This window comes from Pempheris klunzingeri, chromosome 15 (assembly GCF_042242105.1).
Source record: "Pempheris klunzingeri isolate RE-2024b chromosome 15, fPemKlu1.hap1, whole genome shotgun sequence".
Lineage (NCBI taxonomy): Eukaryota > Metazoa > Chordata > Actinopteri > Acropomatiformes > Pempheridae > Pempheris > Pempheris klunzingeri.
Genome location: NC_092026.1, coordinates 18,588,735 through 18,603,361, shown reverse-complemented (window position 1 = coordinate 18,603,361; position 14,627 = coordinate 18,588,735). Strand labels below are relative to the sequence as shown.

The 14,627-nt window shown below is 43.0% G+C and overlaps 1 protein-coding gene across 3 annotated transcripts in view; it reads right to left on the bottom strand.

Moving 5' to 3' along the window:
* pard3ab (par-3 family cell polarity regulator alpha, b) overlaps nt 1-14,627 on the bottom strand; it is a 216,593-nt gene that overhangs the window by 97,438 nt on the left and 104,528 nt on the right. For all 3 annotated transcript variants that reach the window (XM_070844549.1, XM_070844550.1, XM_070844551.1), the window contains exons 8-13: nt 12,930-13,055; nt 10,752-11,167; nt 7,663-7,802; nt 6,835-6,963; nt 4,104-4,139; nt 849-896 (exon numbers count right to left, since the gene is read on the bottom strand). In XM_070844549.1, the coding sequence (XP_070700650.1) occupies nt 849-896; nt 4,104-4,139; nt 6,835-6,963; nt 7,663-7,802; nt 10,752-11,167; nt 12,930-13,055 (895 nt within the window). The remainder of the gene's footprint in view (nt 1-848; nt 897-4,103; nt 4,140-6,834; nt 6,964-7,662; nt 7,803-10,751; nt 11,168-12,929; nt 13,056-14,627) is intronic.

The window sequence follows — 14,627 nt, the reverse complement described above, 5'->3', positions numbered from 1 at the left end:
GAGAATAATATGCTGCCATCGTTTCTTTGCATTGTGACTCGTCATAAATTGACTAGACCATCGTATATAATGCCACCACACCTATAGATCCCCCTATAGACTTACTGTATTATGACTTAAAATAATTTTGATATAATATTCATGCTGTGTCATGAATAGTAAACACATGTTCTGCTATACTGAGTGCTGTATCATGAAAACATTCATCATTACACTACAACGTGCTAACAGATTGCCATTTCATAATGGTTTTGTATGCAGAGAGGAGAGGAAACATGCACATGTGATAGATAGCATCTTGGCACAGTGTTGCTGCAGCATTATTGCTGCCAATGCTGATGGCGCTGATGGCTTTTCAATATAGTATTGCAGTAATTTTCCATAAGCCTGTGTGACTAATGGCGTAAACAATGGAGCTGAATGTTCACGTTATGGGCCCATTATGGAACTATCAGGGCAGGCATGTAAAGACGGATGCCTTTGATCAGCACTCTATTGTAGAAACCAGGTGCTGGGAGGAGGATTTGCGTCCTTAAGTGTGTCTTAAGAGTGTCTGTGCAGGAAAGAGAGGGGAAGAGAGGAAGAATGGAGAGCAAAAGAGTGAACAGAAGTAACAAAGACGGACGCGAGAGAGACACAGTGAAAATAACATAGAGGAGAGGGTGCTGAGAAGGAGACAGAGAAAACCCAACAAAATGATTTGTTTCCACAGACCATTGGCAAAGCAATGAATAGCTTAAATGACTCCCAGTCTATTTGTGAGGCCACCCAAAGTATCTCATTTGCCTTTGATGCCTTTTCCCTGTGCAGCATAATGACCCAAGCTGGTGATGTCATGCAGCAGTTACCTCAATCAGCCAATGGGGTTTCCCGGCTGTCAATGGCTGCCTTGGATGCTAAAAGGGGCAGTCAAAGTCAACAGGTTAGACACAAGAAAACCCTTAAATAGAAACCACTTAATAACTCAATGCAGGAATGGGAAAAAAATGTAGCATGGGAGATTGGGGATCTAAATGTGATGACTTTTTTATGAAACACAAGTGTACCTAAACATCGGCACATTTTATAATGTAATAAGCAGAAATGAACAATAACAAAAACAATAATGTGGAATGAGTGAACGTTTTAGCCACCCACATGCTTGGAAAGTCAAATAAAACAAACCTGAATGTCACACAACTAACGACAGCCTCTAGTGAACTGCTGTAAAAATGTGGGTGATTTTTGGGTCATTGGGCCGATTTCAAGAAGTGAGTGCTTTTTCCACTTCAGTTGTTGCATTTTGTCTGCAGCGTAACCCTCAACAGAGCTCTCTCTCACAGGATGAGTCATGCCAGGCCAACCTCAAAAACCCCAACTGGAGTGCCGGCAAACCTGCAAGTCTACAAGCTGTTTGTATTTATTTATTCTGTTTAATTCAGTCAGCCTTGTAAAGTTACTAATAAGCAATATTCTGAACTGCACAAACAGATACAAATACAAGTAACAAAGGCATTATACTTATATATACTTGAGTTCTATAAAAGCCACACCATGGCCAGCAATTCACCTGGACTAAAACCTCTTTTGCTTTCAACTCCAACTCAAGTCTGTCAGCGAGCTGAAACACTTTACTTTAATGTATGCACACAGATAATAGAGCCCACTGTCAGTATGATGAGGCATGAATGCTGTTTACACACTATGTTGGGTCTTATTCTTATCCATGTATCTTTGAATACCGGTAGCGTGATTCACTTGACTGTGCACAAATGCTGCAGATTGTGATAGTGCTGAAAAAAAAATCTAAAAATCTATCAGACATAAAACACATAAATTGGCAAACATTACGGGTTCAAGATTCTAAAATGTGACATTTTTGGTTTATATCATTTTAAATTGAATACTTAAAAATCTTGGACTGACAGACAACGCAAACAATTTGAAGGCCCAGGGAACCATTTTCTACAGCTTTCGGAAATTCTAATAGATCAATAGCTAAAATGATGGAAAGGACTCATAAAGAAAAGAATCCTTAGTTGCCATCCTGCCCCACAACTTCAAGTTCTCTCTTCATCTACTGGAAAGGTTTCAATTACTTGAAAGTGGATAATTGTCCATTAAAAGCTGCCCTGTTCCGTTTGATCCACACCCTGCATCTAAAGCTGTACATCATGGTGCCTCTGCTGCCGCGAGATGTTTAAAATGAGGCGCCTGACAACAGATAACATCTGAAAGGCACTGAATCCATTATGGCGGTTGATGTTCCGGGAAAGAGTGAAGAGAGAGACTCATCTGGAGGTTTGGAGTTAGAATGGGACGTGAGAAGGGAGGCGAGAAGAGACAAAATGGGGGAGACTGGAGACAACGTGGTCATGATGCATTTCCTCAATCTATCTGGCTACATTGATTTTTTTAGGGAGTTAAACGTCCAAAATAAAAGGAAACAACACAATTGATTTTACTTCCCTAAATTCTTAATGACTGGCCAGTATTTTCTACATGAAATATATACATATCAATTTAGTCTAGATCTACTTTAATTGTGATACGGAAGATTTGCCTTGATCAGTTCCCAGAGAATATCGCCAGAAAGAAACACTTGAGCATCTAGTAGGTGAACCGACCAGAAAGCTGAACTCTCTCCATTACATTACTAAGAAAAAATAACAGTAAGTAAAAGAAAACTATGACTTCTGTGCAGTAAAGTCCTTAAAAAGATTGAAAACTCCAGTTATGTCTCACTGCTGGTGTATTTTGAGATACCAGAGTGGCTGGTAGACGGCCAACTAATAGCATGACATTTAATACAGAGAGTTGGCATCTCTAGTTGACAAGGCAGCGATGGTAGAAAGCCTACTCTCAGGTAACCCTGTGCTCATTTTAAGGAATGATACATGTGGCAATGCCCGAACGTGTGTGTGTGTGTGTGTGTGTGTGTGTGTGTGTGTGTGCGCGCACGTGAGATGTGCCAGCTGCAATCACAATAATGGAAAATGTCCTGCCATAACGTTCCTTGATGATGACTATCATCCACACAGCTGGCAGGTACAACCGCCAATCAAATTAACTGGCCAATTACACTTCTAATGTGCCACGCAAAACACAACCAATCACACACACTTGGCCAGATGTAACCTGAAGGTAAGGCCAGATGTGAAGAAGTGAAGTCTGCGGTTGTTCAATTACAACTCAAGTTTGGTATGTAAATGGTGAGTTATGGAAATGTGAATAGCCTTTTAATTTCCGCAGTAAAGACAGATGAGCTTTTAACAGCTGCTGTGGTGGGGAAGCTTTTAGGTTAATGTGTGACGAGGAACGTTCAGGCTGCGGAGGCCGTATTGTAACATTTGGAGATACCGTACGTCCTGCTGAGAGCCGATTCTTCACAGAAGGTAGATTCTCATACTAAAACTGCATCTGCCATCACTGCAGGGCACAATGCTACCATTAGGAGGGTTTATTTGCTTTCGGTGCCTGGGCATTTATGGATATGATATATGAGGCTATTTACGTCAAGTGCCTCCATTACGGATGCCGTCATATGTCGAAGTTGTCAAAGTTTCTGCGCACTTTTGGCACCGAGACAGCCACAGCGAGCTCTCTCTCTGCATTTTTCCCCTCAATAAAGTGAAACACAAACTAAACAGACTGTTTGTTATTCACCTCACATATCAGAGCGAGTCTGCTGCAAGAAGGCCAGACTGACAACCTTATCCACAGCCGACAAATAAAGCAAACTCCCATGTGTTTCCACCTTCGCTGACAAATACAGCTCTGAGGAGAGTGATGGAGCAAATTATTCTGCAGCACAGCCAGAACAGTCCATACTGATGAACCATGAAATTGTGATTTGTTACAGCAACTCCGGATGGAGATTAAAATTAGTGTTACTGACTAACATTTATACGCGTGACTAGTGACTTGCACTTTGATTAACCAGCTAGTTTAGTAAAGGACCCTGTATGTATGTTTTTATCCCATCTGGGCGATAGCATTCCATGTTTTTCTGAGCAGACATTAACAGCATCCGTGCGAAGGGGGGTTCAGGTTAAATAAAGTGTAGCTGTTCAGGTTTTGGGAAGTGGGTTTAATTGCAGGCTAGTGTTGGGGTGGAGTCTTACCAAGTCTCTGGGGCATTGCATCTGGGGCTCAGCAGTCTAGAGGATAGAGAGGGGACAAAGGAACCAAAACGTAATCCAGCAAAAATATTTTTTTGACAGGAACAGTGAAAACTTGAGAACACAAGAAGCTGTGGAAAGGGGGGACTTATGGATGAATGGAAGCAGTGCGATGAATTAATGAGCATGCAGGACATGAAAATGATAGATCTCAGCAGACAGATGGGTAGTTATTGCTGGGTTAGTGTGCACTCAGACTTAAAATATATACTGTGGGTCATAAAAAGCTATAGTGTCTGCAAGGACAGAATGTCACAATCTTCAAAGGTGTCGCTTCCACTGGGGACGGGAGGGGGGCAAAATCCTTTTTCTGTGTTCCCACACACTTTTACCGTTTCAGTTTGATGTACTCTGGAGAATCTCTCTAGCCAGTGTCCTCTTACTGTCCAGCTGTCATAATTCAGATAAGGGAATCTCTCAGTTCGTCCAGATTGCTTTCACCAGATGAAAGCGACCTAGGTGAGCGCACAGCAACAGGCAGGGCTTTTTCTTCTTGACTTTTGAAAAAGCACTAACACACTGATTGGTGCAATATTCCCTGATGAATAAATTGCATGATGGGTGCTTTTCTAGTAGTAGTTAAATTGACTCTTAGCTGAAAGTCTTTGAAAAACACTGTTTCTTCTTTTTGACGAGTAGAATTCTAAAAAAGACAGACAGTGTGATTTTGTATTGCATGTGCATGAATGTGCAGTGCATTAATAACAGCACAGAAATAATTTACATGGGGTTACTTTTGTTAGTCTACCATCAATGTGGAAAACCCAATAACCACTTCCATTATAATGTTATTTGAAGATTGATATGGTTTCATATTAGCAATATAATGGTTGATTGTCCAGCTTGTCCAGTAGCTTATACCTGCTGCATGTGGCAGCTGTACAAATGATACAGCAGCTGCTGACTTTATTTTTTTACTGCACTTGATTAGGTTTAATAAATAAAGCTTAGTAAATGCCATTTTTAATTCATATTTATGTGCCGCGAATACATGCCATTTACTTTTGAAACTCTGTTTTGGTTAAGCTCAATTTAGTCATCCAGTTTGTGTTTTCATTTATATATAATGTCTGTTATTAGTACATTTGTGTTAACCTGACATGCTGCTAAGACCCCTCCATCTCTAAAATCCATGAGAAAATGCTTAGCCCAGCTCACAGCTTTCAATGAAGGCTCATTTTGTGCACTGGCCCTCATCTCCCTCAAGTCCCATCTCAACCCTTTCACATCACCCTCTCCACGCTTTACAGCTGATAACCACAGATCAAATAAATCCTTCCATCTTTCTACCAACTACGCAGAGTCAGCCGGACTCAATGCCCCGCTCTAATCTAAAGATGAGTATCGACCAGTGTGGCAGTTCCTCTCATCTGACTTCGCCCCGTGGCGACAGCCAGCCAATTGCCTCCTCTGCATCTCTTGCTGTGATAATTGTCACCAATCAGCCACTTGATAGACACCACTTGCTAGCGAATGGCAGCTTGTGCCTCTAATGGCCGCAGTGGCTGCTAAGGGTGATGGGAGAAACCATTTTGATGCCAACGGAGGGGGGATTTAAGACTGTCTCGAGGTATAACTCATGCTACTACTCGATAAGGCGTGTCTTAAAGCCAGCTAGTGCAGCTAGAGAGATAGCAGAGAGTCATTGACCGCTGCTGAGGAGTAAACACCACCGTGATTTAAAGCTTGAGAGCCTCCACTGTTCACTCTTCCCACAAGAAAAAAACAAAACCAAAAGCTGCTCCTACAGCCATAGTGTTCTGCTCCCTGTTTTGTCTCTTGGCCATTATGAGATTACTTTTTTTTACCAAACAACTTTAAGATAACTCCAGATGTGCAGTAATTCACACCTGATTTTCAACACAGATAATTAACTATAACATCTGGCATCCTGTAAAAACGCCACCTTAAGTAAAGCAAGCAGTTGTACCTTCTACATTAGCTCCCATGAGTCATCATAATTACAAGCTATGAATGAGTGACAGCTTTATCATCCAAAAACAGCACGCAAAGACTTGTGTTGCCGTTATATTTTAATGTGTGAGGATGTTCCCTGATTGATATTCAAGCCAAGTGTGTTTTTCACTCTCTGCCTACTACCTGCCCTGCATCTGTCTGTTCATCCCCACATCCATCAATCTAGTCAGTCAGCTTGGAGGTAAAACGCAGCGAGAGAGATGGAAACACAGAGACGGAGACGGTAACCTAACAAAGCGAGAGGAAATGGTGAGTGGGAACGAAAAGGAGTGGGAGGAGGAGGGTGACACATAAAGATAGACAGAGACGGAGTCAAAGTGAGAGGGAAGGAGAGGGAGAGTGAGTTAAAGAGTAAAGATTGAGCTCTACAGGTTCCCTCTGAGGCTAGCCACGGTCTGATAATAGAGAGGAGTGTAGCGACGGAGAGCGGGACAATCAATCTGCATGCTCGGCTAGCGGGTTGTGTTAGCTGGGAAATGAGAAGACAACGCTGCACTCACTGTGGGGATTAACTGCACTTGTGACAGCACGGGAGCAGACAGACACGCTCTCACACGTATGCGAGAGCACACACCCATAACCTAATACTTATCCATGCACGGGGGATTGCATATATGCCATGATGTGAAATGTATTATGCTGACAGGATGAAGACTTGAAGGAACGTTGCTAGGGACGTGGAGAATGACAAACGTACCACTTCTCGGGGGAGGAAAGTGTCCTCCTGCCGTAGGACCAGCAGCCCCACAGCTCCACCCATGGGTGTGGCCCTGAGCAGAGACACTACCTCTTCCTGGGTTCGTCCATTTAGGTCCACTCCATTCACCTGAACGGGAGACAAAGCAACTGGGTTTACTTCTAAATAAGCTGCGCGGATTCATCTCTTGGCAACTTTTAAGCCCATGGTGAAATATGCAAATTACTTACTGCAGCCTGTGCTTTAAAACAGAGAAAAGCAGCAAATCCTCTGATATTTTCTAAATCAAACTTGTAGTCTAACGCAGTGATCAACTAGTCATTTCATCAGTGGTTCAAAGAAAAGTTTAAAGTGAAAAATAAACCAGTGGATCAAAGGATTCAAGGTTTAGTGCAATAACCCCATTGATTCAGCGTTGCACAGTGTAATCCTTTATGCAAATGGCTCGCAATGTGGGATAACGCAACTTCAAAAGCTCCATCTTGCTGCACAGGATAGAGTATGACAACATGCTCTTTGATTTAATTCCAGGATGCTCAATTTCCATATAAAATGCTACCTGAAATTAATTAGGTACACTTTGAATTCAACAGATGACAGGCAGTTGTTGACGTTTTAAAAGTATTAGCACTTATGGGGTCTTCACATTGTGACACATATTTCATACTGGGTTTTGTATAATTTTGGAACATGACTATTTCCTGGTGCATGTCTGCTGTCCAGATAGCGCAATCCAGTCGCCTTCATACATTAAACAAAACGAGTACATCAGCTCCTGCACACATGTGAGCTGCTGTGTTAAATGTCACTGTACTTTCACTTTCTCACCTCCAGCAACCTGTCTCCTGCCTTAAGACGGCCATCTTGGATGGCAGCTCCCCGAGGCAGAATGTTCTTCACGTAGATGGGTGCCGAGCCGCCGATGGGAACGTCCCGAGATGTTATACTGAAGCCGAGTCCCTCAGGACCTGTGGAATGAGCAGTAAGAAGATGAGGTCTTAATAATGCAATGATGGCTTTATCTTGAGGCAGAAGCTGAAGCTCCCTGCAGCTAAAGCTACTGCGAATAAGTTCATACTAAAGCCGCCGTGGCTTTCCTGGATCTGATGCAAGTTTAAGCAATAACAGTAGTAAGTGTTTAGGCAGACATAATGCTTACATGTTCATCGTGAGTAAAGGGTTAGTGATGAGGAATAAAACGGCATTTCCTGCAGCACTGTATAGTGGAGGGCATTATTAAATTTGACGTGAATATGTAATGCAGTTGTTTAAGTCGTCATAAAGTAACTACTTTGATAACGCGATAAGATGCATGAAGATCTTACCTGATGCATGAGTACAGCAAAACTCTGTCTTTGCCTTTACAATTTTGCTAAAGAGGTGAATTGCTCTGTCTGGACGGTGGTAACATTTGAGAGAACCGAGAGTCCAAATTGCAGCAAGATATCTTATTAGCTAAAACTTTAGTTTGATGTCCTTCCTTCCTCTCCTCTGAATGGGAAGCAACACTGTTCTGTATATGCTACAAACAAAGCTGGCCAGTGTACAAGCTAAAAGTAGCCATTGTCCAAGAGGTAAGTAACCATCACCAGGTTTCCAGTCCGACCTATCTGGAGAGAACATGCCAGTGATTCTGACCTAGCACTTACGGTATAGAGTCAATCTGCCTGTGCTCATTAATCTGTGTTTATGTGGGCGGATGTGATTTTGTTTGTGTATTTTACAAATTTTGCCTGCAACCCCTTAATAGTTGATTGCACTGGACCATTAGGAACACGAGCGTGTATCTCTTACCATCAATAAACCCAACAGACAAACAAACAATTTCCTACTATTAAGGAAGTTAAAATACGGGAAATGAAGAGAAATCCTGCATCCTGTCAGCACAGAAATCAAGTAGGTTTATTGTGAATAATTAAAGCAGAACGTATTGAGAGGAAAGGCAACTTATATAAGTTATATTAAAGTTAGAAGTTGGACTATGTAAGTACATGCAATTACTTGGTGTCAGCAAGTAAGTTCAGCCGGAACTTCTAATACTTTTTCCTGATATTTAATTGAAGCCGGAAACTGAGAAAAAAGAAACCCTGTGGTAAGAACATATTGCACTGCACTGGGGTTATGGAGGGGTCACCATGATCCGGCCCTCTCCACAAGCTTAGGGTTACACACACCCTGCAATCTGAGAGCTCTGATCAAGGCACTTCATGTGTGTGTTTTAGAGAGCTTTGTAAAGATACCGTTCCCAATGACACTGTGCGTGAGACTGTAAGACAAAGTTCATATATGAACAATAATGAGCATCCTTGCTGTATCAGAGTCCCGGCCCTAATCCTCACTGCCTGTCTGACTGAGCTGATGCGAAGAAAAGCAGAACACTTAGCTATTCTGTTTCACATCCTCTACCTAATCCCCTACATTGATGAGCCAATCAACTTCCCGCCGGCAGACAAAGTGTGGTATTATACCACCGGTAAATACTTATAGCGTTCCTGGCTTTAAACAGGGAGGAGGATCTTTGAAACTTCTATTAGCTTGATTAAGACATAGCTAAGCAATTTCCTGTGCAGAATGGAATACTTTGATTGATTTTGATACTCCCTGGGATTTGCGTGGAGACCGGTGTCTGATTCAAGCATATAAACAATACGGGAGTTTAATCTGCGCTCAGAGCTATGGGCTAAAGTCAGTACTCAAAACAAAATTGATGAGCCAAACATGCCTCTTGGGAGTCGCTGTTAATCCCTGCAAGTGTCTGCTCCAAGAGCAGCAAACAAAAGGTGGAATGAGAAAAGATAACATCTTTGACTGAGAACACAACAGATCTCCTGGCATATCATGCACAGAATGCTGTATATTCTGAGCATTATGACTAAGCAGAGATGTGAGACTGAGAGGAAAGAACTATGATAAAGGAACAAGTGGAAATAGCTATCAGCCAGGATGGAATATGCAACAACCAGCTGGGTGTTTTTATGTTTAATGTTCTGGCTTGATTCCAGCCCCAAGAGAGGGAATAGATTTGGGTTGAAAACTTCGACGGGCATATGGTGCAGCCCTGTCAGGCTCTTTGCTGTGGCATTTGACAGCACAGAGGGACCAGCGGCTGCTTAGCAACAAGCTCTCTGGCCCTGAGACCTGGCATCGAGACCTGGCATCGACACCTGGTATCCTGTTGGCAAAGGTTTGCGCTACCTGTGCCAGCTGTCAGTCAAAGCTTGTACCGAGGAGATGTCCCCCAGGTTTTATTTCACACAATGCCTTGCATTCTGAATTTCCACCTCCCAGATTCTTGAGTGGACTTATTGGACTTGTCACCCACTGTTCGCTGCTCGCATCATTATGATAAACTCTGTATGTTTTTAAGCCTGTTACATCACTGTTCACATTCTGCATGCTTTATGTTTCCCCTATTTCTCAATCCCCTGATTTTTGTTGATGTGCCTGGAATGGGGAAATTGCTTGCTTATACAGATGGAAAGAATATACCCTCCGGAAAGAATTAGATGATACTTCAAAAACAAGAGGATGTGATACATCATGTAAGAAGTGCAGTGTTTTTTCCCCTCACAATGAAAACACAGGACTTTTCTGATAATGGAAGTTCCAAATGTATTTCTAGATTTAAAGATCTTCAGAGTCTTAAAGATGTCAGTTGACTGACCAGACTCCAAATGCGAGGTGCACTTAAGGCTAAGTGCAAGACGGAGAGTGACCACTATGCTAAAAGACTTGGGGTGTCTCACACATATTACTTGTCTTCTATTGGCCGTCTGTTGCAGGAGATTCCCTAATCTCCCCTCCTCAAAAATGAACTATGTAAATCACCCACTCCATACCGAAAAACACAACCTACTTTCTATTGAAACACTTTGATCTGGTAGAATTGCTTTTGGGGAAACCTTTCGTCACCTCACCTTTCTTTAGCTGGATGTTGAGCCTCCTCCCAACTTTTTTGGTATATCCTACTGTTGGCGTTGAATTGAGCCCCCTCTGAGGTGAGTGGGTGTGTCCCGTTGGAGGCTTGGCCGCAGAGACTGCCGGGTGAGTCAGAGGAGGGTAGCCGTCAGTCTGGTCTGGGTGACTATGGGAATGAGGATGCGGATGGGAGTGTGGGTGAGTTTGGGAGCCGTGTCGGGACATCCTCTGCGGGGTGTGGTCTATGCCAGAGACGGTGCTGCCGGTCAGTGAGTCGGGGCTGAAGCGGCCTGAGGCGTATGCCGGGTTCCTCTCAGCGTGGGACAGCTGCTCGTAGTGGGCCTTCATCGAAGATGGCACCACGTGGAACATGATGACAGGAGAGCGCATGGCCTGACGAAACATGTTCTGGGCTCTGCGACAAAAAGAGCGGGAGGGAGTTTATGGGAGAGATTTGGAGAGAGAATGGAGAAAGAGTCCATTATTTGACTGATTTCAGCCCTAAACATCTTTCTCAACAATCATATACATACAGGCTTATCTGCACAAACTTGCCAATTAAAGCACTCTACCTACACAATGTCTCCCTCTCTCTCTCTCTCTCACATACACACACCCATACTATATATATATATAAAATCCATCTTCGCCCACCTGAACATTCTGACATGTTAATTAATACTTATTGCCAGTGTGAGCGGCTCTAAAAAGAGACTGAACCCTCCCCGACAGCTCCATCACATAATCCCCTCATTTGGCTCCAGATGAAGGAGACCTCTATCCGTCAGATAGTTTGCAGAAAATCCTCTTTTAAACCCCCTCTCAGAGTGAGCTCATGTACAGTAGGTGTGAATGGAAACTTATGTTGGCTGTCATCACCCTGTAACAGCGGAGCCTTGTTAGCACCACCTGTTTCAATAAAGCAGACTTCGGTATGGCTCTTCCCTTGCCCCCCCCCGACAGCTGTACGGACATTCGGGAAAAGGCCAGGGCCCCAGACTTTCTATTGCTCCCACCAAAGGAGAATTTCGTTGTAAAATTCCAGGCCCTTCTTTTTTTCCCAGCTACTAATGATCTTCCCTGAGGAGGGCTGTCTCGGCATCTTTACGATTTCAGACGGAACAGAGTGGCAGACGTAATGTAATCTGCTACCTCATAAAAATACTGTTAAATAACAAGAGCAACTGTTGATGCTGTAACACTATGTATGGAAGCCTTATTCCCATTGATTGGTTGACCTCTGGTTCATCAGGCACAGTTGGCGGTGACACAACTTGATCATGGCTCAAGAGTTGGCACACCCGAATTATAGAATTATAGAAAAGCTCCTTTGTTGGAACTGTTGACTGTTATTCAAAATATGGGGACACGGTTTTAGGAAAGATACTTCTACTGAAGTGTCCACTGTATTGTGGTGGCAAGGAAAATGGCGAAGAAAATCTTGTTAGGCTTCGAAACAGATTTCGAAGCCTAACAAACAAAATGACTGTATGTTAAGTCCCACAAAATAGAAATGCATCAAAATAAGACGCCTCTATGTGCGCATGTGTGGGTGGTTCTTTGAATTGCAGTGGCTTTATGTGTATATATCACATATATTTTGTATACTGTAGTTGAAAACATGCAATGTATTTAGTATACATTTATGTTGGCATGTGAAAATAAGATCAAACGTGTAAGCATCATTGGATGTCTGAAATTGCCAACAGGTAACATTATATATGCAGCATGAAGGCATGCATGCAGCATGTAGCATCTAGAAAAGAGGGAGAGCAGGTGGGTTTGGTTATGTAGGTAATGAAAGCACAGGATATGCTGAGGATAAGCTGAAAAGCAGATGAATGTTAGGGGGCCTTATTGCCTTTCCTTCCAGCGAAAGAACAAGGAAAGTGTTACAATAGGAGAATGCAGGCTGAGAGGACTGCAGGGACCGCTTCAGCAACTGAGGGTGCGACCTAAAGGAGTTATACTGGGAAAGGTTAGCTTAGCACAGTGACAGGCAGCAGTGGAACCTGTGCACTGGCAGGAGTGCAGAGAGGGTAAAAAAAAAAGGCATGAGCAAAAGTCAGGGTTTAGAACTGTAAGTATAAGAAGAGGGAGGAAGCAGGCTCCAAATCACACAGGAAGTCCAGGGACCATCAGAGCTCAACAGTGTGCCCCGAGAGCTGCTGTCTTACTGTTCAAAGCGGATGTTTCTCAGGTCTCCATTATTGATACGGACGATACAGTCGTTCTCCTGGAAGAGGCCCTGCTGCTCGGCCTTGCCTCCCCTCTCCAGACGCTTGACCAACAAGCCAAGAGTCCTGAAATGTTCAGACGTTCATGTCAACAAGATGCGTGGTTTCAATATGGTTGCTTTTTCAGACCTCAACTGGTGAACACAGTTTATCATCTACTGAACTATAATCACTGTGACTGTCTTTGAACAGAGTAACACTTACCCTGCCAAAAAGACTTTGTGTACAGAGTAAAGCAAAAAAACTCATGTACCAGTCTTTGCCTGGTGGCTCACCTGTCAAATCCCTCAAGGATTCTAAAGTTCACTCAAAGTGCCTTTGCCATCTTTGAGGACTATTAAATCTTGAAAACAAACATTCCTGTTTCCATGGCCGTCAGACGGCTATCCAAGAATCAGTCTGTGTCATGTCTATGAAAAGCTTCTTTGGTAAAAAGAGAAAAAGAAAAAAAGAAAAAAACTATACCTAATTGCTGCCTCTGCTTTATCATGTGCTACTTGAAGAGTGTAGAGTGTGGTCCTTTCATTTGCAGCATCAGTGTACCAATGAGGCTTATGAGAGAAAGCAGTCACATCACATCAGGGTGCTTTAGAGGCTGTGTGGGGGAGGCGTCTGCTCAAAGGCAATCAACACGTTCAAAATCTCAACCGTAGTTCTGCCAGGGTTGATGCTTTGCAGGTGTTAATTTTCTAACCCAGAAGGCTCTCACGTCCCTTTTTTATACAAAAAATAAACAAAGTGCTTTCAGACAGGAACAAATAGCAGCACCACTAAACACTGATAGCAGGCGGTTTGGAGAGAGGCTGGCCTATCGCACTGTAGCTCTTCAACCATGCTGAGCTGCAACCGTTGTCGCCCTGTAATCCGGTGTGGCAAACTGGCTTATGCCTCCCCGCAAAACCGCAGCGAGAGGCTAACTTCACCTGAAAGGGCGCTTTGCGGATTATAGATCCGAGTCTGGGGAAGAAAATCAAACGCGGGTAGGAAAGACGGCACAAACCTAATCGAGTCTTCTTCGGTATATAGTCTGTGTCCATGTGCATTGAGGCTTCTTCTGAGGTAGTGTGAGCGAGTGTCGCCTAGGTAAATTGGGTTGATTTTAGGATTTAATACTCGCCCTCGCCTAAGGCTTATAATTCAATATGAATGGGAATGTGATTACAGAGAGGGCAGGAAAGTTCAGGAGTTGAAAAAGTTCAGAGACAATTCCACTGATTGAATTTGAGTGAGAACACAATGCGATTTGCTGTGGAGGGGCTATTTCTCTGATGAAAGCTGGGCATCTTAATCTTGGGACAAGGCCTACTCTGACATTTCCCCAATAAAAGAAAAGTGCATTATAAATGTGCTTTTAGGTTGATTAAGTCGTGCAGTGAGAAAAGTGATATGGCCTTGATTTTCAATAAAGCACAACAGTGAGTTTGTATTCACTGATTGTATTTGTGAGTCTCGGAGCAGAGTCACAAATAAAAAAAAAGTCTGGACATTTGTGGGGCCAATATTGACTCTGTGCTGAAAATGGCTTGTGGCTATACACTGGGTTTTAGAAACTTTTAGCATTCTTTCAATAATGGCAACAATGGGAAGAACCTCCATCTAAATGTGGGGTTTTAAAACATGAGTTGAGTTTTTTAACTA